Source organism: Condylura cristata, unplaced genomic scaffold (assembly GCF_000260355.1).
Source record: "Condylura cristata isolate star-nosed mole 26May11 unplaced genomic scaffold, ConCri1.0 scaffold00015, whole genome shotgun sequence".
In the NCBI taxonomy this organism is placed as follows: Eukaryota; Metazoa; Chordata; class Mammalia; order Eulipotyphla; family Talpidae; genus Condylura; species Condylura cristata.
This window is the reverse complement of record NW_004567116.1, coordinates 8,621,114-8,648,006: the sequence shown is the minus strand read 5'-3', so window position 1 is coordinate 8,648,006 and position 26,893 is coordinate 8,621,114. Positions and strand designations below refer to the sequence as shown.

Genomic DNA, 26,893 nt, shown 5'->3' with positions numbered 1-26,893 from the left:
GATGACGGTACTGCTGACAAAGGGCACTGTATAAGCCAGAGACCCCTCTCTACACTACATTCCACATGAAAGAAACAGGTAGGGCCTAGAATCTTACATATGCTATGTTCATGCTTTTGTCCAGGCTTTCTAGGAATTCTCATAGCACTCTTAAATAGCTGCCAGTTAATCCTTATATTGGTAATATAGTTGGAAAAGCCACTGTTTTCTATCTTTGGTCTGGATCACAGACTATTTTTGTTTATTGAATAGTTCTTTTCATTCCTGAAATCCTCAATACTATTTCTAGCTTTCCATATTAAAACATTTGTTATTTAATTAAAAACATTTATTGATATATTAATAAAATTTGCATTCACAAATCTTATACCACTTAGTTGAGAAAGTTTATCTTTCCATAAATAAATGTATATTAATCATAATACTTGGAGACCCTTTGAACCCATTTCTAAAGAAAGTTGCTAGAAACATTTAAAATGCTTAAGTATTAAAGGGGTTTTTGAAAATAATCCAAGATGTAGAATGTTTGTATCAGATGGGAAAAAATTAAAAATTTGCTGTGATTCAAACCGTAATTAAAAAAGTACCCAGGTGATATTTAACGTTGAGTATAGAAAACATCTTTGGATTGCCCAACTCTCCACAAAGGCTAAAAAAGACTGGCAACGCATCTGAGCAAACGCCGTGGTGCCAGGACAGAGGTGTTTCCTACAGACTAGTCAGACCCGCAAGCGTGGCAACTACACTGGTGCAGATCTGAAGGAGCTCTCCTCTGCTTTTCTCAAGTTAAAGTCAGCCTCAGGGCTTCCTCTGCCAGTTAAACGATTTCTTCTCTCTTTATTCCTGCAAACTTCCCTGAAGGATGTGCACAACACACCATACCTGCAGCTCCTGAGAGCAGGTTCTCTCTGTTCTGAGGACCTTATCAAAAATGAGCCATAGAAAGTCTAGTAAATGATTTGAAATGTCAAGAATAGGCATGCTCTTTCTATATAATATGCCTTTTCCAACAGAATGACTCACTGCATAAAATCCACATATGCAGAATTACTGTACCTTTGCCTTAGAGGAAACTCCTAGAGCTTTGGTCTTTTTCGGATCAGGCTTGGATTCTACAGTGCTGGAAGAGGAATCTTCAACAGGTGCTTGAGATAAAAAGCATGTAATATAAATATAAATCAAATATCACTTTATTCTAGGTAGCTAAGTCAAATATATGATTTAAAAAACCCTGTAGTCTTAAATGTATCAATTTATAGTGTTTTCAGGGAAAATAACCTTATTTCCTTGCTACTCTTTTGTTCTTCCAGAATTTCTCTTTAAAGAGTAACCTCAAAAAATTAATTCAATAAAGCTACATCTCCTTTTTCGACATTTAAACTGCTATTTAAAAACAATTTTCTAAGTAGCAGTTAAATCTTTCTGATAGACTGATCCTTCTGTAAGAATAGGGACTGCCATCTTTGGTACTCAGTATTGACTATATAGCAAGATAGCAATAAATGTTATAACTGAATATATACTTTGATGTCAACAGTTCTACCATGTAAAATTTCTAAGTTAACATCAGCTATTTCTATCCCACAAAACAGAAACTATTTCTTCAAGTACTAAGTCTAGAAGAGAAGACAGCTCATTTGTGAGCAAGTAGGATTCTGTGCTGATTCAGGCACTGGCTGGCCTATTTGGCCTTGTGCAAATCAAGCAACCTTAATAGATGTGCCATATGTGAATGAAGAGGATGAAGCTGAGGGCTGGGCTGCAATTCTCTGCAAACCATAGTATCCAACAGCAGAAACAGTTGTGGAAACCTTAAAGATAAGGACAAACACTTGTGTTCAGGAACATTTCAATGTGATACTCCAAAATTCCCTTTGGACTTGGAAACCAAATTAATTTTCAGCAAGGTACCTGGCAAAAAACAGGTACTTGAAAAATGTTTGTAAAGAGAGGAGGGAGGGCTTTGGACCTAAGTGGTGAGTAAATATGATAAAAAATGAACACTGGATCTCTTCATAGAATTCCCTTGGGCTATTTCCTTCCCTTTTAATCCTCTTGAAATAGAATTACCTGAGGCAGGCTGGAATTTGGCTGAAGATGACGCTCCCATTGGTTTGGAACTTGCTTTAGCAGGGGCAGCGGGCTTGGCTGGCATGTTTGCTTTGGCTTTCTCTAGCATGGCCAACACCTGGTCTTTAGAAGTAGGCTAGGGAGACAACATACGGAAGAAGCCACATAAATGATACACTGATAGATAACTGTGTTCACAGAGGAGCTACTGTCTAACAAATCACTGAGCTCCTGTTTTTGACATACCAATGAAATAAGGAAAGCAGCACCTCAGCAAAAGAGAAGTAACATACATTATGAAGTCACACTAAATTAGCTACCACTCTAGAAGGTCACAGTTTTTAATTCCTGCAGTCAGTAGGTTCTTTAGACGCTCTCTATTGCTTAGTGTTCTATTTTTGTTTTCATTGGGATTTCAAGGTGAAACTCATACAAAGTAATATGATCTTTTATCTATAAAAATTTAGGTTCAGTATTTTTCTAAATGGGCTTCTAGTCATTCAACAGCAGCAACATGTAGTACCTTCAGTTTCCCAGTAGCCTTGGCCATTTTCTCATATCCTAAGTGCATCATGAAGAATGGCAAGGCATCCTGGGCCTTCTTTCGCACATCTCCATTACGATCTTCCAGGCAGGAGTAGAGATGAGGAACACAAAGGATAAGGTCTGAGGGGGTGGAACGCAGTGTGGGTAGTTTCTCAGCTAGCCAGCCCAGAAGCTGCCAGAAGAAACAGAGATGAGTTACACAGTTGAAGTGGATACTGACATTGACCTCAAGTTTAATAATGTTACCAGTATGAAATAGTTAATTTGCAGTAACACTACAACTTTTCTATACAAAGTCAGTAATTTTCATTATTCAAGAACTCTGACCCCTCATCCACAAAAAAAGAACTCTATTTAAATAAATGTGCAATGATGACAATCACTTTTAAGATAAAGACAGTTCTCTGGCTCACACTTGGATAATAAATTATAAAGCTTTAATAGTTCTTAATGATTTTAAAGATGAGAAATTTTCACCTACTTTTTTTAATTCTAAGAACTACTCAGTGAGAAAAAACCCAAAAGTATTTTATCAGAAAACAGCGAGTTCGGGGCCTCCCTGGTGGCCCAAGGGGCTAAGTTTCAGCACTATGAAGCTATCAATGGCCACTGCAACACCAGTTTAATCCCCAGCCAGAGAGCTGACCCACCTCTCCAGTCTCTCCTGCTGCTCCCCTCAGCAGTGGATTTCAGTCAATCTGCCTTTCCTGCTCCCCACTGTTTTTAGTGAATCCTCTCACCACTCCCCTCACCCCCAACCTCTGGCCTACACCCCAGCTCTTGTATGCACAAATAAATCTTTAAAAGAAAGACTTATTTTTTGAGCCCATTGGTGGCTCAACGGGTTAGGATGCAGCACTGCAAGCCTTAGTGCAAGTTCGATCCCCGGCCCCGGAGGTGACCCACACGGTAAGCAGACCTCTCCTGACCCGCCCACTGCTCCCCTCAGCAGTAGACTTCGTCAATTTGCCTGTTCTGCTCTCCACTCTGTCTCTGGTGAATCTTCTCAATGCCCCAGGACCTCTGGCCTGTTTTGTATGCATAAATAATTCTTTTAAAATAAGTAAATAAAAAATAAAATGCCAAGTTCTACCAGAACTTGTTTTTAACCTTACATGTTTTTTCCCCATCTTCCTGAAAGAATTCTTAATTGTTTTTATTGAAATGACTGTCAATTCATGAAGTTATAAAAAATAATGCAGAGACCCCAGGCACAGTCAATTTCCTCCAACATCAGCCCTTGAGGAGCTGTACGCAGCACCACAGCCCGGGTACTGACCTCACAGCAGTTCTCTGATCTTATTTATAGACTACCTCAGCTTGACTTGTTCCCACTGTAAATATGTGTATTTAGGTCTACACAATTTTTGTCATGAGTTAGTACAATGGCCACCACAATCAAGACTCTGAATAGTTCTAGCACAAGACTCTGTACCCCTTTTATGACCACACCTATCTCCCTGCTCCTCTGTCCTGCCCCAATCCCTGGTACCTATTAATCTGTTATCCATTTCTGAAGTTTAGTCATTTCAAACATGTTATTATATAAATGGGATCAAACTTGGGATTGGTTTTTGGCACTCTGCATAATTCATCATTCCTTAGAGATTTCTCTAAATGGCTGCTATATCAAACAATTTCCTTTTACTACTAACTAGTATTATACACACAGACATACAACAGATTGCTTAACCATTCACCTGTTAAAGAAAATCTCTACTGTTTCCAGTTTTCAGCTATTATGAGTGAAACTGCTGTGAATTTTTGTGTAGCCATTCCTAACATTAATTTTTGCTTTTATGGACTGCAGTTTTTGTGTCAAATTTAAGAATTCTTTGTCTGCTCTATTGCCTTTAGATTTTCTCCTATTACTTTTTTTTTTTTTTTAAGATTTATTTATTTATTCGTACAGAACTGGGGTACAGGCCAGAGATGCGGAGGGTGAGAGGATTCATCAGAGACAGAGCGGGAAGCAGAACAGGCAGATCGACGAAGTACACTGCTTAGGGGAGCAGCGGGCGGGTCAGGAGAGGTCTGCCGCGCCATGTGGTCACCTCTGGGGCAGGTGGGGATCGAACTCATGCGGAGGTGGCTTTAGTTTCTCAGTGCAGTGCTTTAAACCGCTGCGCCAACAGGGAGGGCCTCTCCTATTACCTTTTATAAGTCTTATACTTTTATCGCCTACATTTAAGTCCATGATTGGTTTTGACATAATTTTTGTGTGAAACATGAGGTTTAGGGCCCTCCCTCGTAGTGTTAAGAGTTTAAAGCACAGCACTATGAAGCTATTGAAACCACTGCAGCTTAAGTTTGATCCCCAGCCACGGGGGTGACCCACAGAGCACAGCAGACCTCTCTTGACCCACCCGCTGGTCCCCTCAGCAGTGTATTTCGTTAATCTGCCTATTCTACTTCCCACTCTGTCTCTGGTGAAGCCTCTCACCACCCCCTGCACCTCTGGCCTGTATCCCAGTTCTGTATGCATACATAAATAAATCTTTTTATATAAAAAAGGTGTGAGGTTTAGGTCAAAGGTTGTCTATGGATATTCAGTTGTTCCAGAATCATTTGTTGAAAAGACTGTCCTTCCTCCAGTGAATTTAAAACCTAGTAGGTCATATTTTTGTGGGTCAATGTCTGGTTCCCTCTTCTTTTCCCATTATCTGTATGCCTGTCTTGCTCTTGCCGTATCAGTGCTTTGATCACACTAGCAATATAGTAAGCCTTAATATATGACAGGCTGATCCTCTTTTATGTTTTCTTAGCTTTTGTATGGCCCATCTTTATCTAAAGAGCTTTTAGAGTAAATATGCTTGTATTTATAAAAAGTCTTGCTGGAATTTTGATAGGAGATTTACATTAAATTTAATGACCAGTTTAGTGAAGATCTCTCCTACTTTGAGTCTTCCAATCCAAGAACATATGTCTCCCCATTTATTCAGCATTCTATAATATTCCATATTTGTTTTATTGTATACTTAAGGATTTCACTGTCTTTGGAGTAGTGTTTAATGGTAATGTGTTTTAAATTCTGGTTTCTGCCATTATATTATAAAGAGATGACAGTGATCTTTCTGTAAAGATTTTGTATCCTGGAGTCCTACTGAACCTATTTATTAGTCTTGGGAGCTTACTTGTAGATTGGAATTTTTCTATACAAATAGGTTATTTGCAATTAAGGATAGCTTGGATAGCTTTATTTATTCTTTTTTTTTTCCAACAGTTTATTTTTACATCATTTTGTACATTTTTTTTTCCCATCTCAATTGTAATCCCCGCGGGTTTCCCATCACCAAGTCACCCGTGTGCCATCACCATAATCCTGTGCACTTCCCTCCCTACCCCCCGTTTTTGATCCTATTCCCCACTCCACCCCCACAAAATGTCTCTGGTATATGGTTGTTCATTATTCTTGTTATTTTCTCGCCTGGTCCATTATACTCCTGCTATGAGTGAAACCATATGGTATTTTTCTTTCTCTTTCTGGCTTATCTCACTAAGCATGATCTTTTCCAGCTCCACCCAAGTTGCTGCAAAAGACATGTGTTTCTCTTTTTTGGTTGCTGAGTAATATTCCATTGTATATATGTACCACATCTTTTTTATCCAGTCATCTACTTTTGGGCATTTGGGCTGCTTCCATGTTTTTCCAATTGTAAATACAGCAGCAATAAACATGGGGGTGCAGGTATCTTTTTCAATCAGTGTTTTTGTGTCTTTTGGGTAGATAGCTAGGAGTGGGATTGCTGGGTCACAGGGAAGCTCCATGTTTAGCAGTTTGAGGAACCTCCAAACAGTTTTCCATAGTGGTTGCACTAGTTTGCATTCCCAAGCTTTATTTATTCTTTTCCCAAACTATGTGCCTTTCATTTTTTTCTTGCCATACTGTAGTTAATTAGAACTTTCACAACTGTTTTGAATAACAGCAGTGAAAGTGGTTAACCTTCTCTTATTTACAGTCTTAGGGGAAAAGCTTTGTTTTTACCATTATGTACAATATTATTTGTAGAGATTACGGTTGATATTATTTGTGAAGCTAATTCTATTACTAACTTGCTGAGTTTTAATCATGAATAGGTGTTAGATTTTTCTAAATTCCAACTTCATTGTCAACTGAAATGGAGTGTTTTCTTCTTTAACCTGTTGGCATGCTGGATTACACTAATAGGTTTCTAATACTGAACGCTACACTTATATTTTGATTAAAATCTACTATTTAAGATCTCAAGAAAGAGAAAATTCCAACAAAAGGCTAATCCTTTACTAAGTCTGTTAAAAAAGCATATGAAAGGAAAAAAGAAGCACATGAATAACAAAGGCTCCAGGCATTTGCTAATTTTTATTAACTGTTTTATAGCAAAACCCATTCCACTCAGACATGTCTATTTATCAAGCAGGTCCACGCCTCTATGAAAGTAAATGACAGGAGTAAAGTGCATGTTTCTTCAGTATTTATACTACTAACCTCTTGCCTTAAGAAAGGATTTTCCTTTTTGAGCTCTTCAGAAAGATCTTCTCCCTCTAGCCATTCTTTCATGCCAGTCTGTTCCGCCCAGGCATTCACAGTTGCTAGGGCAGCAGCTCGGACATTGTTCTGAATGGAGGAGAAAATTAGTAAAGATAACATCAACTATAGTTTACAGCTTGGGAGTGAAAAGCTTGTTAGTTTGTAAACAATGGAGGTTTCCTTATGGTTCACTCAGCCTACTTGGTACCATCTTCTTTGAAGAGAAGGCAGTTCTCTGATCAATTCAAAAATAAAGTAGAAACATAAAACTCAAACTTGTAAAGTGCTTGTGCTCAGTTAAATAGGCAAAACAGTAACTTGGGCATAAAATATCAAGTACAGTGAATAAACTATTAGGTTTTGTTTTATGAGTCTCTAGAGGATCTTATGTCTGTGGTTATCTGCTAAACAATATAATCTTATATTTAGGGTTTAAACACGCATGTTTTCAAATTAATTTGCATTCATAAAATGCGAAGCACATTTTGACACACAAGAAAGTTAAAATAACCCAATTCCTTAAAGAAAATATACCCAAATAAAGAGAGATTCAAATAGTTAAGTCCAGGGTTTACAACTGTAAAACTGCAAATATCTTACTGAATTATTGAAGATCCTGCATACCCGGTAGGTCAGGGAAAACAGGTAGAAAATAAATACATGACCTCCAAATTCAGATATTTATATTCACCCTTTATATGGATACTTTAAGTAATGATGTCATAATTAGAGTAGAAAACAGCCCCCAAATGCTGGCCTACTCAGATGGAGCTGTAGTGAAGAGAGGTTTACCTTGCTGTCTCCAAGCACCGTGATGATAGGGATGCCTAAATTCTTCACATGCTGCTTGATATTGGGGCCCATGGCGACTGCCAATTGCTGCAGGATATTCAAAGTCTGCTGCACCTGAATGGGAAGGGTGAAGGTTTACATGAGCCTCCTGAGCAAGATGTGGTCAGTGTTTTGCAAGTTTACTGCTATGTAGTCAATGCATTAGGCAATTAAGAGAGAGGAATAAGTTTGTCATGATACTATTCTAGTTAAACTGAAGTATCAGAATATTAAGCCAGAGATTATACTGCTTTACAATTTTACAAGGTAAAGTCTAGTTTTAAAAAAATCCTGACATAAAATCTAAATTAAAAAATTTGAAGTTAGGTATGCTTCTGTGTATTACAAGTGGTTTTATGTAAATATATTTAATACTGAATTTCTGTAAAAAGCAAACCTGAGGTTCAAGAAAATTTGAGTAATAAACCTGCCATCTATCTTGATGCACACTTAAGCAATTAAAAACAGTTATTTTGGGCCCTCCCTGGTGGCTCAGCAGGTTAAAGCACAGCACTAAGAAGCTAAAGCCACTTCAGCATGAGTTCGATCCCCGCCTGCCCCAGAGGTGATCCACATGGTGCGGCAGACCTCTCCTGATCTGCCCGCTGATCCCCTCAGCAGTGTGCTTAGTTGATCTGCCTGTTCTGCTCCCCACTCTGTCTTTAGTGGCACCTCTCATTGCCCCTACACCTCTGGCCTGTACTCCAGTTCTGTATGCACAAATAAATAAATCTTAAAATAAAAAAAAAACAGTTATTTTGAATTCAAGGTAAATAAAATAAAGTATACACTCAATTTGTGTGTGTGTGTCAGGGATTGCACTAAAAAGGAACTTTCTGTAGTGAGGAGAGAAGTGAGAAAAAGAAGAGGCATATACTATATGTACCAAGATTTTATTGGAATCATTAAGTCGACCCTTCAAGGCAGTTGGAAGTTCGCCTATATTCGGTTGGATAAATTTTGCTTCATTGATGATGCCTGCCACTTCATCTAGGCCTTCTTTCCTGATCTTCCAATTCTTGTCTCCAATCTTAGACACCAACTCTGAAGTGATTTTATCACTAAACAAACAAAAACAAAACCAGAAAAAAGAACCTTTAATTTCAGATCATAAAGGAATGCTGCTACCCTTGAGAAGGCACAAGAACTCAACACAATGCATCATTTCACAGGGTGAAACCTACCTGATTTCTGTCCTTGGCAGAAGATCAACGACATCATTACCCACATCATCTGGTTCATCCCCATCTTCTCCTTCTTCTGTGCCACTTGTGCTGTGCTTGGAAATTCCTCTGGTTGGAGCTGGTGGGCTCTGTCCCTGCATCTACACAAGAGCAAATAAATCAGTGAGGCCAATAACCTTGACAAATATCAGAGGAAACAACTAGAGAATGGTGCCTGTGCCAAATATTCATATTCCTGCAAAATATTTGTATTTACCGAGTACATATTTTAATTCCCAGTTAGGTTCCAATTTGGAGAATAATGGCCAAGCTATTTTTATACAAACACTACACTATCACTTTTCAATTATGAATCTGTGTTTTGATGTGTATGCCCAACACAATAATAGGCATATATGCTAACACTTAGCAACTTTGAATAGACAGTTTATTCATGGAAGGTCAAGTTCCTTTGTTTTAAATTTTGAAAAATGTTATGTTTAATGTACTTTGAATAGGCAACATATTCAAAATGTTTGAAATCCCAAAGGCACAAAAGGAGATAAAGGAGAAGATCTCCTGCCCTATATACCACAGCTGCCCAATTGTCTTTCTCAGAGACAACTATCAATATTCTTTATCCCAGAGGGTTAAAGGCTTAACTAATATGTGAGTATTTTCAAATCCATCATGGATTGTATATTTTGGAATTTTTACCTTCTCAAATTCTGCATCTATCTGGGATAGGAGAGCAGGCTTCTCATCCTCAAAGAACATTCGCAAAGATGGACCAACATACAGATACATCACACCAAGCAGAGTGATAGCAGAAGTTCTCACAGCCTGTCAAACAAAAGAAACATTCCAAATCAAAGCAGAACCACGAAGATGACTGGCCTGTTCCTATGTATATCTACTCACTGGGTTTGTCGCAGCAAGCGCTGTCTTCACATTGCTAATGAAAGCTTTCACATTCAATCTAGAAGAAATAACATTTAGCATTAGAAACAGAAGAGCCCTGTAAAGCACTCCACAGAATTTTACATAGCCCCAGTCTGGAGTTGGCTCCCCTGGGATTTATCCATTCTCTTTCTATACTCATGTAAAATGTGCTTTAAAACATACTATCTAGGTGATGGGAAACCCACAGGGATTATACTAGAGATGAAAAAAAAAATGTACAAAATGATGTAAAAATAAAGTATTATATTATTAAAACAAACAAAGTAACATTAGTTACTTCTAAATCCAGCTCTCCTGAGCTCCAGATTCCTATATCAATTGCCTTTGTGCCACTTCCATTTGCATGTCAAGTATATGGTCTGCACTGTCAAAACCAAATTCCTGATAGTCTACATCCTACTCTTCCCACCTACTCTACCCCAACCCTACTCTTCCCATAATTCCCCTACTTTAGTAAAGACTCATCATTCTGATTGCTTAGGATTCCTTGACTCTGCTCTTTCTTATGTCCAGTATCCTAGTCAGTCAGTCTACTTTCAAAAATATATTTTGAGTCATAACACTTCTAAAACTATGTTTATATTACTATAAGTTCTTGACAGTATTAGTCCAACAGCCTATTCTAGTTAGTCTCCCTGCTTCTATCCTTGACATTCACTATTTGTTCTAACTACAGTCAGGACAACCCTGTTACTCTTCTACACAAAACCCTCATATGATTTCTAAATTACTCAGAAGGAAAATATTCACCTAGCTTATGTCATGCAAGAGACTGGTTTTACATCAAAAACTATACAAACAAGAAGAGATTATAACAATACCCCCAACTGTGGTCACCACAGATAATAATTAGTTATCTAGAATGATAACTTCAAGAATAGCAGTTATTTATTCATCTGGTATAACTGAGAACACTTTTATAAGATATTAAAGACATTATAAAAAGTAGCATGCATGGAACAGAGAAAGGCATCGCAGCATAGCAGTTTTAGTATTTTCTTTTGGAACTATGGTGCCTGGAATGAAATCTTGGTTTTCCTATTTCCAAGCTTTAATTTAGGCAGATTACTCAAGCTTTGGTTCCCTAGTTCCTCATCTATAAAATGAGAATAGGTTTTTATGAGAACTACATCACATGAATTCTTATCTAGAAAGTACCTGGCCTAAAGTTAGCACTGTAAAATTTTATTAAACTAAATAAACAAACGTACCCAATATGCAAATAAGTTAGGGAAACAGTGAGTCAAACAAAGTTAAAATATCTTCTCTACTGCAGTCTCTGAGAACCTTTAACTAACCTGTGTATACTAAAGGACTCTACACACATGTGATTATATGTAGTAATTTTCAAATGTATCTGACTAGATATCCTTGGGGCGGTTATTTAACACCAGAGGAAAAGTAACTGAGAATTCTCAATGTTAGTGGGTATCAAATGCAGGTGCACAAGCCAATAAAGAATTTTTAAAACAAACTGGTTTCATTTTATATTATTTAGTCCAACTCAGGCATCTCAGAAGTAAGCAGAGAAGGCTGACAAATATAATCATCAATTAGAGACTGGTTAACATTAAACTATTCTGTACTTGATTTCTTTTTGACTTACCCAGAAAAACCAAATTCTTTTATTGCATTTGACAGCCAATTCAGTGTTTCTGATTGATTCTTAGGATTCTTCTGTGAAAAGGCCATTGACATAACCTGCAGCAGGAGCAAAACGACAACAGATCAGTGTTCTCACTCGCATTTTTCAGCATGAAAAAATGCAGAAGCAAATAAGCATGGTTTTGCTGATGCTGAAACAACTGCAAAGAAGTCTCAGAAGTAAAAATATTTCACTTACACCAGAAAATAAGGTAAGAGCCAATAGTATTAAAACTCTGTGGACTATTCTTATAGCTTTCCACCAGTGATCCTATAGATGAAAGTATCTTAGGAGAATATTATTCTCATGCTTAACAGAATATACTTGATAAAATAAATTTTATTATTAAGCAACAGTGTATTATTAAAGGTAAAAATAAAAATGTAGTATCAAAAATGATTTACTTGAGAAGATAAGAACTAAAGTTCAATTAGGAAGGGTAAATAAAAATTTGGGGAAAATTCAGAGAAAGAGCTGTGTGACTAACCTGTTCTGCTGTCCATGGCAACAGACAAGCTTCGGCTATTGCCGTCATAGCTTCTTTTGCGTTGTTCCCACACTTCACATCTCCAATCTTGTCTACAAGACCATCTAAAACTATCTGAGCTGAAGTTTTGGAAAAATTTCCCTTCTGGGCGATCAAAGCAACTATGTGAAGCTTCATTTGCATTACCTGAAACAAGAACAAGTTAGAGTTTGAGTAAGCCAAAGATTCTTACCTCTTTACTTACGTTTTATAACAGTCTGAAGATATAACAGGAAAAGCTAAGAATACAATCAAACTAAGAATATAAAATAAAGAAGCAAATAAATTTAAGCCCTTAATAGACAGCATTTAAAGTATATAACTGACAGTGAAGAGAAAAAATAAAACAAACCATTTAATGTTTTCAAATATTTACAATATTAAGACATGGAAAGTTTATGAATCACAAGTTCTTATTATCTATGCTGTTTTCTTGATTATCTATATAAAATATTGACTATACACCCTGGGTAAATATTAACACACGAACTGCATAACTCAATTTCTTCTAGAGTTGTTCACAAAAAGCTGGAATCCTCATACTCACAAACACAACATACTTGAGGGATTTAAGAACCTAAATGTTTTCAGCAGAAGAACTGATAATCTGTGGGGCAATTTAACAATTTAAAGTTGTTACTGTGACAATTACAGACATAGAGGACTTGGATTTTCTTTGCCCATGAATATTTCCCTTTGTCTCGTTGAATATTTAAATATTGTTTCGTGAAGAGGTAGGCAATCTGGAACTCTCATGCACTGCTGGTGGAAATACAAAATGGTGCTGACTTCACAGTGGAAATCAGTTTAGCAGTTCATCAAACAGTTAAGCATAAAGTTACTAACTGACCCAGCAATAACTGAAATGTGTTCATATACAAAGTTACACACAAACATTCATAGCAGCATTATTCACAATATCCCAAAAAGTGGAAATTACACAAATGCCCACCACCAGATGTGTGAGTAAATAAAACACAGCACCCTGGGGGCCTAGGGGTTAAATCTTGGTGCTATCACCACTATGACCTTAGTTCAACCCCCAGCCAGGGAGCCAACCCATATATTGCCCAGCAGAAATCTGACTTACTGCTCCCCTAAGCTGTGTATTTTAGATCTGCTTCCTCTGTTCCCACTCAATCTCTGGTGAATCCTCCCACCACACCTCTGCACCTCTGGCCTGCACCCCCGTTCTTCTACACAAAAATAATCAAAATCTTAAAAAAGTAAAAAAGGCATATCCATACAACAGAATATACTTTATCAATAAAAAAAGAACAAAGAACTGTTACTCACTGCAACATGGATGGATCTTGAAAACATGCTAAGAAACCACACACAGGCCTCCCCAGTGGTGCAAGGGGTTAATTAAGTCTCAGCTCTATGACGCTGTCAGCAGCTACAACTGCAAGGGTTCCATTCCCAGGGGAGCTGACCCACGTGGCCCAGCAGACCTCTCCTGTCTTGCCCACTGCTCCTCTCAGCAGTGTATTTCAGTCAATCTGCCTGTTCTGCTCCCCCTACTTTGTCTCTGGTGAATCCTCTCACCCCTTCACACCTCTGGCCTATACCCCAAATCTTGTATGCATTAGATAAATAAAAAGAAAAACCACGAACAGTCACAAATTGTATGATTCCATTTATTTATATGTAATGTTCACAAAAGGTAAATCCAAAGTAGATTAACAGTTGCCAAGGGCTGAGGGTGCAGAGCAGAGAACGTCACTACTAATGGGTATATAGTTTCTTCTGGGGAGTGACAAATCTATTCTAAAACTGTATGGTAGGAGCTGCAGTGCTCTGAATACACTAAAAGCTGCTTACTGTACACTTCAAAATGGTGAGATATATAGCCTCAACAAAGTTGTTATTAAGAAAAAACATAAAATTATACCTCTAACTCACAGGAAGGTGTCAGCTTAAATCAGGTGTGTTTCTTTCACATATCTAAGAAGCTGCACAAAGAGGAGTTTTAAAAGTGTTGGAGTGAGGGAAAGTGCAATGCAGAACCTTTTGGACTGGGGAGGCTTTGTGGTGCCACATGGAGGGATGAGGTGACATAGTGCTAAGAGGACACAGTGTTCAAGAAGCCCAGAATGAGAACAAGAGGTGGCAGAAAAGAAGTAAAAAAAAAACCTGATACATTTACGTTAGCATGTGGTCTATATATATATATATCTGGAGGAGAGGACGCTCTCCTTCCTGTATTACTTCCCTATACTTCCTTTTTAACCTACCCTAGTAATAAGTACTGCTAAATTTCATCTCTATTATCAGCCCATGAATCAAAGTACATGGTAACTTCTCAGCTAGCAATCTACAATTTATTTTGTATCCAAGTAAGAAAACTCTCTCACTGTTTGAATATGGAAAGATTTGAGCAGAGAGCTTCATGGTCTAAAAAATGAGGAGTAAAGTATATACCTATAAGTTATACAAATTATGGGCCTCTCTGGTGGCTCAAGGGGTTAAGTCTCAGCACTATGAAACTATCCACAGCCACTGCAGCACAAGTTCGACCCCAGCCAGGGAGGTGACTCACATGGTGCAGCAGACCTCTCCAGTCTAAGGGGAGCCCACTGCTCCCCTTAGCAGTTTATTTCGTTCTGTCTTTGGCAAACCCTCTCACCGCCCTGCACTTCTGGCCCACATCCCAGTTCTTGTATGCATAAAATAATTAAACAACAACAACATATTGAAAAATAAGTAAAAATACCTGAAAGTTAGTTTCTTTCCATCCCGGTTTCTTGGCGAGCATCCTCACTAACGCCTGGCATGGCATTTCCATTCGCTCCATTAGTTCAACAGCCTTGAAGTAAAACAAGAGGTAAGAGAATTAACAGGGCTGATGATGAATTCCATGGGGATGGTGTATACCTAAGTCAATAAATGGTTATCACAGAGGGGGGGAGGGGCCTGGAAATAAGAGCTACACAGGATGCTGTTTCCTGGTTATAAAACATGATAGTTAGGACAATTTCTTCACTTGTCAGTTTCATTTCTTCTAATATTTTCACACTCAACTCATCCCTCTGCACTTACCTTTTGGAACTCTTCCATACAAGCCAGCCTTTCCTTCCAGTTACTGCTGTCTAAGAGTTGTATACAGGTAGCAGGAAGGACAGCTGACGCTTTTTCTTCACATACTTCTATCTGTAAGATACAACACATTAGGCTGCCATCATGCCACCACAAAGGCACAGTTTCAGGAACAGATACCCATTCACTATGTGTCATAGAACTCAGCAAACAACAAACTCAATCTTCCCAGAGTCAGCAACTCTTGCAGCTCATGAACCGGAGGCATCCTGTGGATTACTGACCGAGAGCTCGGGTTCTATCGTCTCTTTGGTCTCCAGTCCTTTCTTGTTCTTGGTTCCAGTGCTCCCTGTCCCTCCTGGTGCGGCTGGTTTCCCCTTCTTAGGTGGCCCACCAGCCTAAAATCAATTTTAATAAAAACAAAACCACTTAAGGAATTACAGTAGAAGTTCTTAAACTTTTGGCTCAGAGACTAAATTTTTGGCACCTGGAAACTTTGATTAAAACAAGGGTCACCCACCAAAAACAGACTTTTTTATGCCACAGAATTTAGCAGTGTTAAAGGTAGACAGTCCCCCTCTAGACCATTCACAGGTAATCTACAGACTTCCTATTAAGAAACTCTAATGCAGAATGAGTTAATGAAAGTAGTTAAATAAAAAAGATGAACTGAAGTCATACTACAGTTACAGATTAATTTCAGGGATGATGTTCTTATGCTTTAAATATGCCTAAATCTTTTCTACATCAGGACAGCTCCTAACTAATGATTCAGTGCACAAGCACTGCACTCACAGAGCATGTTATAGTGCACTGGAGGGCAAATCTGTGAAGGAAAAGAGCAGCGGACAAGGCCATGTCTGAGTGTGCTGGTCATGTTGAAGGTGACCACGTTAGCCAAAGAAACTTTTTATTTTACAAGCCACTTTTTAATTGATTTGCTTGACATTTCAAAGTTGATGAATTATATAATCTACAAAAACGGTTAACTTTATCTTTCCTTCATCGTTAACATCTCGTTACTCTTTTGTCTAACTGCAGAACAATATTCTTGGTAGCAGCAAACTTATTATTTCTCACTTTGTATTTCTAGTATTTCATAATTATTAAGCAAAGTGCTCACTTTTGGTTTCCTATGTCTACTGCTATCTGTAGCTCTTATCTCTCCAAATATTTAATTATGTTATATATCATTTCTATGTAGAGCTATCTGTATGATTTCTATGTAGGTAACATTTATTAATAAAACACCAACAAAAAAGAATTATCAGCAAGGAGATATGTTGAAATTACCATATTTCTTTTCAATGTCTGGATTCAAATTTCTTTTGATAGATTCTTTGGTAAATTTTCTAGTATTAATAATGACTCATCTTTGCAATCTTGGAATAAACTCAGGTAGTCAGTTTTCATTGTAGCCAAGTGGATTCTACCTGCTAATATTCCACTTACATATCCTACTTAAACATTATTTCACTCTGGTGTTGAAAGCTAACAAGGAAGAGTTTCTCACAAGGTACACAGCCAGAGCAGTCAACAGCATGGCAACATATTATCTCCGTTCATGCCATTCCTTCTCCTTATTTTGGATACTTACTAAGCAAGTCTCTGCACTACAAATTCTAGACTACAAATTAGTCTTCAATATCCAGATCTGTCCAGTAATTTTATCTTGAGCATATTTTGACATTTTAAGGTTCAGTAAGCAACACTAAGGTGCCAGTTTTTAGTCAAATGGAAACCCCTAGTATTATCTATTTGTTGGTGATCAGCAACTTGATTTTCCGCAATGTGATTTTTTTGCTTATTCAAGACAACCTCATCAAGAGAGATTTAATTGTTTTCTAACTTTAAAAATAGAAAATCCTATACTCTATTAAGTAGAACAGTTCTTCTGGATCTTTTCCTCAATAGCACCCCTGTGTACTCTAAGAGCTATTTCAATTAACTTTATTTTAAAGACATGCCTATTGGCTCAGTAGGTTAGAAGCTGCGACTGTTCTATTTATCTTTCAAAACACTAATTTAAGAAGGTTGCTTTTTTTTTTTTTAAAGAATTCCTAGTAAGAATTCTATTAAGAGAAAGCCAGGCCAGCTAACATGAAGGGGTCAGGATCAGCAAGATAAAAGGAAAATATCTGGACAGATCTTAAGGTGTTGTGTTAAGGTCATTATCTAGAGAGGCAGAACTAGTAAGAAGGAAGAAGACAGCTGCCAACTCCCTGGACTATGGATAGAATGCCACAGAGAAAGATAGTCTACAGCCTCTATGGCTAGACATCTGGGTCCACATCCCAGTTCTCCAACACTAATTGTTCAATAAATCTATGGTGTGTCCTGCTATATGCCATAAATTCTTCTATGCACTGATGATGAAGCAGTGACAGGATCACTATCCTTTAAAGTATGAAACACAATGTAAGGAGACAAAGTAAACAATAATAATATCAAAGAAAATATAACAGCATGTACAGGACACTTAACCCTGTGAGTCTTAGTTTGTTTCCTCTTTCTGCAAAAAGGATCATAAAACATTTATCTCAATGGTTGTTCTGATGCTTAAACAAGATTATGTAGTAAAATATTTTACAATCTAAAACTTGATAAAACATCCATGCAGGGATTCAGGGTAGTGGAAGAGAATCAAACTTTTTCCACCTGGGATAGACAACTTCAAGCTTAAGGTAGTGCAGAGGACAAGTTGTTCACTGAAAAGCCAAGTTCGCCCTTGGGCATTTCCCCCTCTTTTACACTGTAAAGAAGGGATAAGACTTGGACTGGATAATGGGGTCTCAGTGATGTAATTCAGCACATTATTAGCCGAACAACCAAGGTGATGTTACATTTTACTTCTTTATTTAACGATACTTCCTGATCCCTCAAAATGTACTCCTGTACATTTCTACCTCTATTAAAGTTTCAAATAACCAAATGGATTGTTAGAGTGCTCTGTTAAGAGGCAATCTACTGTGTTTTGAATGTAGTAATGAGGTCATACCCCATGGTCTAATGCTAAAATAAGCATGAGCCCGAGAGTCAGGCCTACACCCTTACTGAAAGTCATTTTAAGCTTTACTTTCCAAGTCATCTACTGACCTTAGCGGCCACTGCCTTTTTTGAGGGCCCCGGCTTAGGTGCGGAACTGTCCTTCGTGTCCTTATCCCCTGCAGCCCCTGACGCAGCGGTCCTTCCAGGCAGAGGCTTGGGTTCCTTCTTATCGGCGGCTACCCCAGTTTTCTTACCGTGTACGAGCTCTACTTTTTCTGAACATTCCTTGATCTGGAGAATGAAATTGAGATGCATATCATTAAGCCCATGAAATGTGGCCAGTGAATTATTAGCAAGTCACTTCTAAACCAGAACTACAGGAGAATTCTTTTTCAACAAAGGTATCTTCTTGCCAGCAGATACACATTAATGTCTATCTTATAGCAGAAGCAATTTTATCTCAGAGCACTGCTTATACATCCTCTACAGATTGGTCACTGAGCTTTATCTATTTCTGGTTACAATTTGAAAGATGTTTCTACTAACATCAACACTGTAGCTCAGGATGAAATTTCAATCTTCAGAAGCTGCATTTTAAAACTCTAGGCCTGAACCATCAGTGGAGAATGAAATATATGAGTTATTAGCATTTTTGTGTTACTGAAACAGAAAAAATAAAATTGAAAATAAAAATACCAGTGTGCATTGTGTATATGCAATATAAAATGAGTGTTAATCAAAAAATATTTTTTAATCGAAAAATTCTGACCAAAAGGAAATCAGTGCTCTCCAATTTTCAAGAGAAAAACCATAATTCAGAGACAGGGCTGTTGTCCAATTTCATTATAACCCATTGCTAACCTACCTTATCAAGCTTAAGTTTGTCCACATCAGCTAAGAATGGGTTTACTGCTTTCTCACCCACCACCTTCAAAGCAGTGCCCAAAGCTTCAAATGCAGCATCTCTGACTTCAGGGGCAGAATCGTTGATGTGCTATAATCCAGAAATAAGCAAAATAATCTTAATATAAGCCCTTTAAATAATACTGATTTTATTTCAGACTGATGGTTGCTGGATAAAGAATCTGCTTTTGACAATTCACTGAAGTGTAACTTTTCTTGTGTCAATTAACAGTTGTTCTTTCACAAATTCTTTTTGGGTAAAGAAACCTCAGATGCGCCACTCAGCAGGTTAAGTGTTTCCTTTTCCTCCAAATAATCTTCAGATAGTCCAAGTTGGATCTCTGCCCTCAGCCAGATCCAGTTGAATACCAGTATAAATGCCAACTAAGAAACACAATCTTGTCTATGTATAAAATGTTCCCCCAGTTTCAAAGACAGTCTATACCTTGAGTAGAGCAGCACAGAAGGGCTTTAGCAAACTCTTTGGTAGTGTAGAAGCAGTACAGTGGCGGAAGCTTCGTGCAATAAAAAGAGATGTCTGTTGCTTGATGGTTGGATTTTTATTATCCATTACTGCTAAAATATCCTCACTGATGTTCTGGAGTGTGGTCTTTAGAAAGAAAATGTGGTCAGTAAGCTTTCCTCAGCTGTAAAGAACAATTAAAATATTACACTGACAAAACTTACTTTGGAGACAAACCACAAACCCTGCTGTCCACTTACAGTAAGGAAGATTGCATCAATTGCCTCCTGCAGGGCTTGAACTACTTGTGGCTTCTTCTCTTTGAATTTTTCCAAAATGGTTGGCACAACCTACAAAAGTAAACAGCTGGAATGTTATTCGGCAACAAAAAGAAATGAAGTTCTGAAACATTTTACAACATGCATGAAAAATATGCAAAGTGAAAGAAGACAGGTACAAAGGACCATATCTGTAAGGTTCCATTTATATGAAGTGTCTAATTCACAGGATAGAGAGTTGAACATTGGTTGCCAGTGATTAGGGGGAGGGGAGAATGGGAAGTGACTGCTAATGAGTACTGGTGTTTCTTTTTGGGGTGATGAAAATATTCTGGAATTAGATAACACAGTCAAGCTATAAACCTTGTGAAGATACCCAAACCACTGCATATATATACAGGGTGAATTTTACAGTATGTAAGTTATACCTCAACGAAGCTGTTTGGAGCTACCAAAACAAGCAAACAAAAATAACATCTAAGTTGAGTAAAAACTCATCTTTCTTGAACAGCACAAGAATCTTATGCTGGTACAAGCAAGGGTCTCATTCTGCTCCACAACAGCAATGCTTTTCAGCCTTTTTTATTTTATATATACATCTTAAATGCAACCACATAACCATTTCTATCATCTCTATTAGACAAAAGGGTTCCAACTAGGTGGAGTTAAGGTGGGGGAAAGGTACCGTATATAATTCTTCCTCGCCATCTAAGATTCTTATCTATGTCTCTAGATTGCCACTTTCAATACAGTAAGAAAAAAAGAAAAAAAGAAAGAGTACCAGAATTTTTAGCATTTTTTTATTAGACATATCATCAGTAGTTGGAATTTTTTTTTTAAGCTAAAACTAACATTAAATATTTATTGAATGCCTAATGTATCTATTGATTGCCAGGCAATGTGGTTAGCAGGCATATCAAAGTTGTTTTTAACAAATATATAGCCAAGTTCACTGGCATCTAAAATTTTTTTATTTTCAATATTTCTGAGAAGGGGTACAGACAAGAAGGAATGTGGTTCTATTGAAAAATATAAGACATGTTAATGCCAGGAGTTAGAAATAAACTTGAAAACCAAAATATTTTAATGACTATAAAGCTAAAGTTCACTTGTATATTACTGCCAAAAGATATTTTATATCTGTCACAAAGTCAGAATAAGATAACAAATTAGAGGATCAGATAATCACCCAACTAAGATTTATTAAATTAAAATGTGTCTTAAATATCATTTTCTAACTTAAAAGTTATTCTTAATGCAAATTATAAAATATGCTATACAGTAACATAAAACTGACCAAGAGTGAATTAATAAATTGTCATGGTACTATACACATACATACTATATAATATTATTCTATAAAAATGTTGATTATAATTTTACTCCAATTTGTGATTTTCATGTCTGGGTTTTTTTTTAATTATTTTCTTAAGAATTTAAAAATTTCCTTTCAATTGAGGTAGTACTGCTGCACAACAGCCTTTGTGTTTTCAAAGTACAGGATCCCCCATTCAGGTGCTGTCACCACAACGCACCCACCACCAAAACCTGAGTTTTAAAGTCCCTTACATTTTTATTCTCTGGTAGCAAGCTAGTCATGATTTATTTTTATTTGGTAGTGTCTTCTTTTCAGTTCTCTGAAATTATTTTTAATGCTATGAGTAAGCAAGCTCCAAATACTGTAATTCAAAGTGAAGTTAGGAATAAGCTCCATAATATAACTCTGACACATGACTTGGAATATTAGGAGGCACTTGAGTCAACCTACGGAAGGGCCAAGTGGCTGGCAAGTTACACCCTGATGTCAATCCAGTCAGTTTCCAGGATGCTGAACCATTTATGTATTACCAGACTTAACCGCCAAGAGACAGACGCTGTAGTTAAGATAACAATTTACTAAAAGTTACCAAGTAGTCGAAATTGATACCAATATTATATTCAATGATTATCTCCCGATTATCTTAGAATACATTAAACTGATATATTACCAAAAATGTAACCTATGTAAAAAGCCTCATGGAAGTAATTTATTTTTTTTAAATAGGGAAAACACTATAAAACACATGATAGCAATCTTACTTCCAGTTGTGTGGTTTTTTTTTTTTTTTTCACATTTAAAAGGACAGGTTTATTAAAGAGAGGCACCTGCCTACTCACAGGTGGGCAGGACAGCTGCCTCATTTCTAATCTTTATTGCCTTTCTTACATCTCATTTTCACTCTGTCCAGATTATCCCAAGATATATTTCATCCTGTTATAATGTATATTATGTTGTAAGAACAAAGTAAGATGTTAAGTAATAAGCAAATCACCTCAACTAAATGCCTTAGTCCAAGTGCCTGATTTCCTACATAAAGCTCATGAATTTAGGTACAAGTGACTGAAATACTGTGAGGTATCATAAATATTAATAAAACTTAAGTGAAAAATTTACTTGCCCAATATATAAAGATTGTAGCCAAAGAAAGAGCTGCTTTAAAATATGAAGTAGGGCCCTCCCTGGTGGCGCAGCGGGTTAAAGCATAGCACTAAGAAGCGAAAGCCACTTCTGCATGAGTTAGATCCTCGCCTGCTCTGGAGATGACCCACATGGTGCAGCAGACCTCTCCTGGTCTGCCTGCTGCTCTCCTCAGCAGTGTACTTCCTCAGTCTGCCTGCTCTGCTCCCCACTCTGTCTTTGGTGAAGCCTTTCACCGACCCTGCACCTCTGGCCTGTACCCCAGTTCTGAATGCACAAATAAATCTTTAAAAAATAAAATAAAATATGAAGCAAAGGAGCCTGCCATTTGTACTGTTATTGATTTGTATCTAAAAAAGAGTGCTACTTACGTGTCCTGCATATTGCCCAAATTTCTTCCTTAGTCCAACTGCCAGGCCAGTAAGACATTTTGCTGCCAAAGCCACCAACATAACATTGGTATCCTTCCCAACAACCTACAAAGGGAGAACAAAAAGGAAAACACACTAATAAAAGCCCTGTAAAAGAAAACTGAAAATTGATTCTTAAAAGAACTCTGAAAGCTGAGTCAATAAATGACCAATTTTGTTTCCTACAAAGAAAGAAAAATTCTTTTTGATATCAACTTTGGGAGCTTCCCTTGATTATGTTTAGTCTCCTATCCTAAAGTTCTACCAATAAAATAAATGTAAAACCACTTAAAACTGTTAACTTTCCATTTGGGCTGTCAGTCTAGCACAACTGTGTAGGAGGTGACTTGGATAACCTCAGAGAAGATGAAGGCCTGTTGACTTTGCTTTGGGGAGGAGAAAGTCAAAAGGCAATGTGTCTTTAACAGACACCAGGGCAGCAACTCTAACATACCAAGGAATACAGGGAAAACTGTCTAAGTACCTTGAAGTACCTTCAAGAAGTCCACTGGGATGCCATATGGCAAATGCCATTGCAGCCATTCCCTCAAGGACACTTCTGGTCTTGCAGCTACCATTTTAGTCAGCTAATGATCATCAAGCTTGCATTTAGTCTTAGCAGATTCTTCTCCAGCATTGTTTACATGCTTGCTCTCCTATATTGCACAGAACCCAGAACTGACCTGAGTGCGCAGGTTAAACAGCTACAGCTGTGTCAAATTACCGAGACAGCCTATGCCTGGGTACCTGCTAAGACGTTACTCAGCTGCGGTTAAAAACTGCTCTTTTTTAAAGTTCTCTTGCTATTTCACTCTTTCCCCAGGTAAAAGTAATGCTCCCATAGTAGTATGAATTTCATCCTGTCTGTAAAATCTCTTGTTCCTTAAGTAGCATATGTCATGTCAGAGTCCCTGAATTAAACAGCACTTAACACGTAGCAAGCAAGGAAGTTCTACTGGGTACCTATGCTTACTTCCTAAGTGCTTAGAATAATAATTAAGAATAGATAAGCATTACCAGAGACATTTTGTGGGGGAGGAGTGGGGAATGGGATAAAAAACGGGGGGGGGGGGGCAGGAAGAAATGCACAGGATTATGGTGATGGCACACAGGTGATTTGGTGATGGGAAACCCGCGGGGATTACAATCGAGATGGAAAAATAAATATACAAAATGATGTAAAAATAAACTTTTGTAATAATAATAAAAAAAGAATAGATGAGCATTTATTAAAAAACAATTAGATGCTATAATAGTACATGTGCTTTATAATCCCCATGTAATTTTCACCCCAAACCTACAATGTAGATAATCAATTTCACAGGTTTCAAATGTTAAAGGGAATAACTTGGGGCCTTCCTGGTGGTGCAGTGGGTTAAAGCAGAAAGCACTACGAAGCTAAAGTCACTTCAGTGTCACTTCAGTATGAGTTCAATTCTGGGCTGGGAGGTGATCTCACATGGCGTGGCAGACCTCTCCTGACCTGCCCGCTGCTCCCCTCAGCAGTGTATTTCATCAATTTGCCTGTTCTGTTCCCCACTCTGTCTCTGGTGAATCCTCTCATTGCACCTGCACCTCTGCCCTGTACCCCAGTTCTGGATGCATAAATAAATAAATCTTTAAAAAAAAAAAAAAACTTTTTCAAGATCCCAGAGTTAGCAAATATTAGTGCTATGATTTAAACCTAGTTCTCTTTTTATTCCAAAGCAACTGCTCTCTTTACTAAAGCATATTCTATATTATGGCAAATATATTTTCCTCATGAGAAGATGAGATCAGGGTTCTAATAAATGTTATTAAATCTCAAATTACTCTAAGCCTTGAGAAAAAAATGGACTCAGTTCTGCATTGTAGTAACTATTGACAAATGTAAATATGCAGATTATATCAAGTATTATTTAGATGTTAGGTATTATAATTAGCAACTAAAAATATATTCTAGAGATGGTAATCAAAAACATGCTGGACCCCATTCCAAGGAACCCCAGATCAATGAATATGGAGTGGGACTTCGACGTTAGTCTTCTAATAGAGCTCAAATGATCGTGTTGTTAAGTTTTCATTGTTTTAAATATTTTAGCCATAATTTTTAAAAACTTGTTTGTAGACTTTCTTTACCAGACTCCACCATGTGAAGAGGGAAAGAAGTGTCTCCTGTTACCTCAGATCTCAGTGAAATCTATTGTCTATGTTTACCCAAATATAAAATCTATGATACTTGCTGTAGGACAGTAAGAGACTATATTTATACTCAATGCCAACAGAAATCACAGGTCAGTGTTTGAAAAACTAATATCCTAAGAAAATGCACATAGAGAACATCAATTAAATATTAATATGGAAAAATAAAAGCTTTTATTTGAGGCACTGAGAATTCCGTTGACACAGCAATAACAGTCCTGATAAAAATTCTATTTGAAGAATTTACAGAAAATTTGAAGCTCCTCAAAGTCACCAGTTTCCCCCCACTTTTAGGGCTTTCTACTCCCTCTTTCCTCCCACACTGCAGGCTGGTGAAATCTTTCCCTTCAGCATAATTCCCGCTTGATTAATCTTGCCTGGGTCTGTGGCTCTTCAAACTGGAAGCCTGGCAAATCAGGCTGAGTAAAGACTGACAAATCATACCCGTCTCCAAATCCCACTTGGACCAAAGCACAGAAGGCCAACTAGGACAAAACACAGTCCACCCCGCATTCCTGGATTTCATATCTGTGAATTTACCTACTGGTTAAAATTGATCTTTAAGGCCCTCCCTGGTGGCGCAGCCAGTTAAAGCACAGCACTAAGAAGCTAAAGCCACTTCGGCATGATTTCAATCTCCACCCCGGAAGTTGATTCACATGGCACGGCCTGTTCTGCTCCCCACTCTGTCTCTGGTGAATCCTCTCACCACCTGTGAACGTCTGGCCTGTACCCCAGTTGTGTATGCATAAATAAATTAAAAAAAAAAAATTGATCTTTACACCACAGACGCCACATTCCCAGCTGAGACTGAACAAAGCAACACCCTAGTTTCGGCTCACGTACCGTAAATAAGCATTTTTCTCATGATCCTGTTAGTGCCTTTTTTTCTTTGCATTTTTATGTCTTTCTTTTGGTGCTTTCACTGTTTAAAATGGCCCCAAGTGCAGTGCTGAAGTGCTGTCTAGCATCCCTATGTGCAAAAAGGCTTGAGATGAGCTTTACAGAGAATATGTGTGCTAGATAAGCTTTATTCAGGCATGAGTTATAATGCTCTTGAATGTGAGTTCAACGTTAATGAATCAATAATTTTATACATGAAATAAAATGCTGTCAAACAGAATAAAGCAGGTTATGTACTGTTGGTTGATGAAAATCTTGTGACCAAATCACAAGACTTGAAAATCCAGGTTAGACCAGGACGCTAATCCTGAACTTTCCCCTTGGAGTAGTGCTTCAGTATTCACTAATTCAGTTTATGATGACTTTATAGAACATAACTACCAGGAATAGTGAGAATCACTGTACTTACATGTGTATATGTACATTATTACACATTAACCCCGCTTCACATACCATTGTAGTCCTCTATAATTTCAGGTTGAGGAGGAAAACAAAACAGTTTTGCTGTATTAAAGGTCACATTCAGATTGTGTTCTTAAGTTCTATAACTATAGTCAGTTTTGACTTATACTTTCAGATTCTATGAACAACCATTACTTATAAAACTATTTACCGGCAGCATTCAATCTGGTTGAAACTAAGCAATACCAAAGGAGAGTTTTCTAAAAACATTTCTTATTTAGTACCTGACTATTTGATAATTGATCACACATCCCCACTTCTTTTGCTTTATGTGCTGATACATTTACTTACTATCTAACAACAAGAAAAAATCTTGATATTTAATGTTAGTCTTATTAAATTGGGCCAACTTAAATAGCGAATCCTACAGAATAATAAAATTGGATTATCTGGTTCTAGGTCAGCAAGATGCTTTTTCTCTTGAGGTTTGCACAAGGTATCAAATAGCACACATAAAAGGGAAAGTGGTAATAGGCAGACTGAAAACCAATCCTCTAGACTAACCTTAGAGCAATCATTTTTAACAATTCTTTAAAAAAATAATAAAAACTATATAA

General features: G+C 37.5%; 1 protein-coding gene across 3 annotated transcripts in view; it reads right to left on the bottom strand.

Moving 5' to 3' along the window:
* The window catches only part of CKAP5 (cytoskeleton associated protein 5), a 77,986-nt gene that overhangs the window by 15,782 nt on the left and 35,311 nt on the right, over window positions 1-26,893 (bottom strand). For all 3 annotated transcript variants that reach the window (XM_012725420.1, XM_012725418.1, XM_012725419.1), the window contains exons 9-27: window positions 22,752-22,856; window positions 19,905-19,994; window positions 19,627-19,791; window positions 19,144-19,272; window positions 18,387-18,569; window positions 15,575-15,688; window positions 15,294-15,404; window positions 14,968-15,060; window positions 12,213-12,398; window positions 11,687-11,781; window positions 10,039-10,096; window positions 9,835-9,960; window positions 9,139-9,278; window positions 8,841-9,015; window positions 7,916-8,029; window positions 7,082-7,210; window positions 2,594-2,788; window positions 2,071-2,206; window positions 1,057-1,145 (exon numbers count right to left, since the gene is read on the bottom strand). In XM_012725420.1, the coding sequence (XP_012580874.1) occupies window positions 1,057-1,145; window positions 2,071-2,206; window positions 2,594-2,788; window positions 7,082-7,210; window positions 7,916-8,029; window positions 8,841-9,015; window positions 9,139-9,278; window positions 9,835-9,960; window positions 10,039-10,096; window positions 11,687-11,781; window positions 12,213-12,398; window positions 14,968-15,060; window positions 15,294-15,404; window positions 15,575-15,688; window positions 18,387-18,569; window positions 19,144-19,272; window positions 19,627-19,791; window positions 19,905-19,994; window positions 22,752-22,856 (2,433 nt within the window). The remainder of the gene's footprint in view (window positions 1-1,056; window positions 1,146-2,070; window positions 2,207-2,593; window positions 2,789-7,081; window positions 7,211-7,915; window positions 8,030-8,840; window positions 9,016-9,138; window positions 9,279-9,834; window positions 9,961-10,038; window positions 10,097-11,686; window positions 11,782-12,212; window positions 12,399-14,967; window positions 15,061-15,293; window positions 15,405-15,574; window positions 15,689-18,386; window positions 18,570-19,143; window positions 19,273-19,626; window positions 19,792-19,904; window positions 19,995-22,751; window positions 22,857-26,893) is intronic.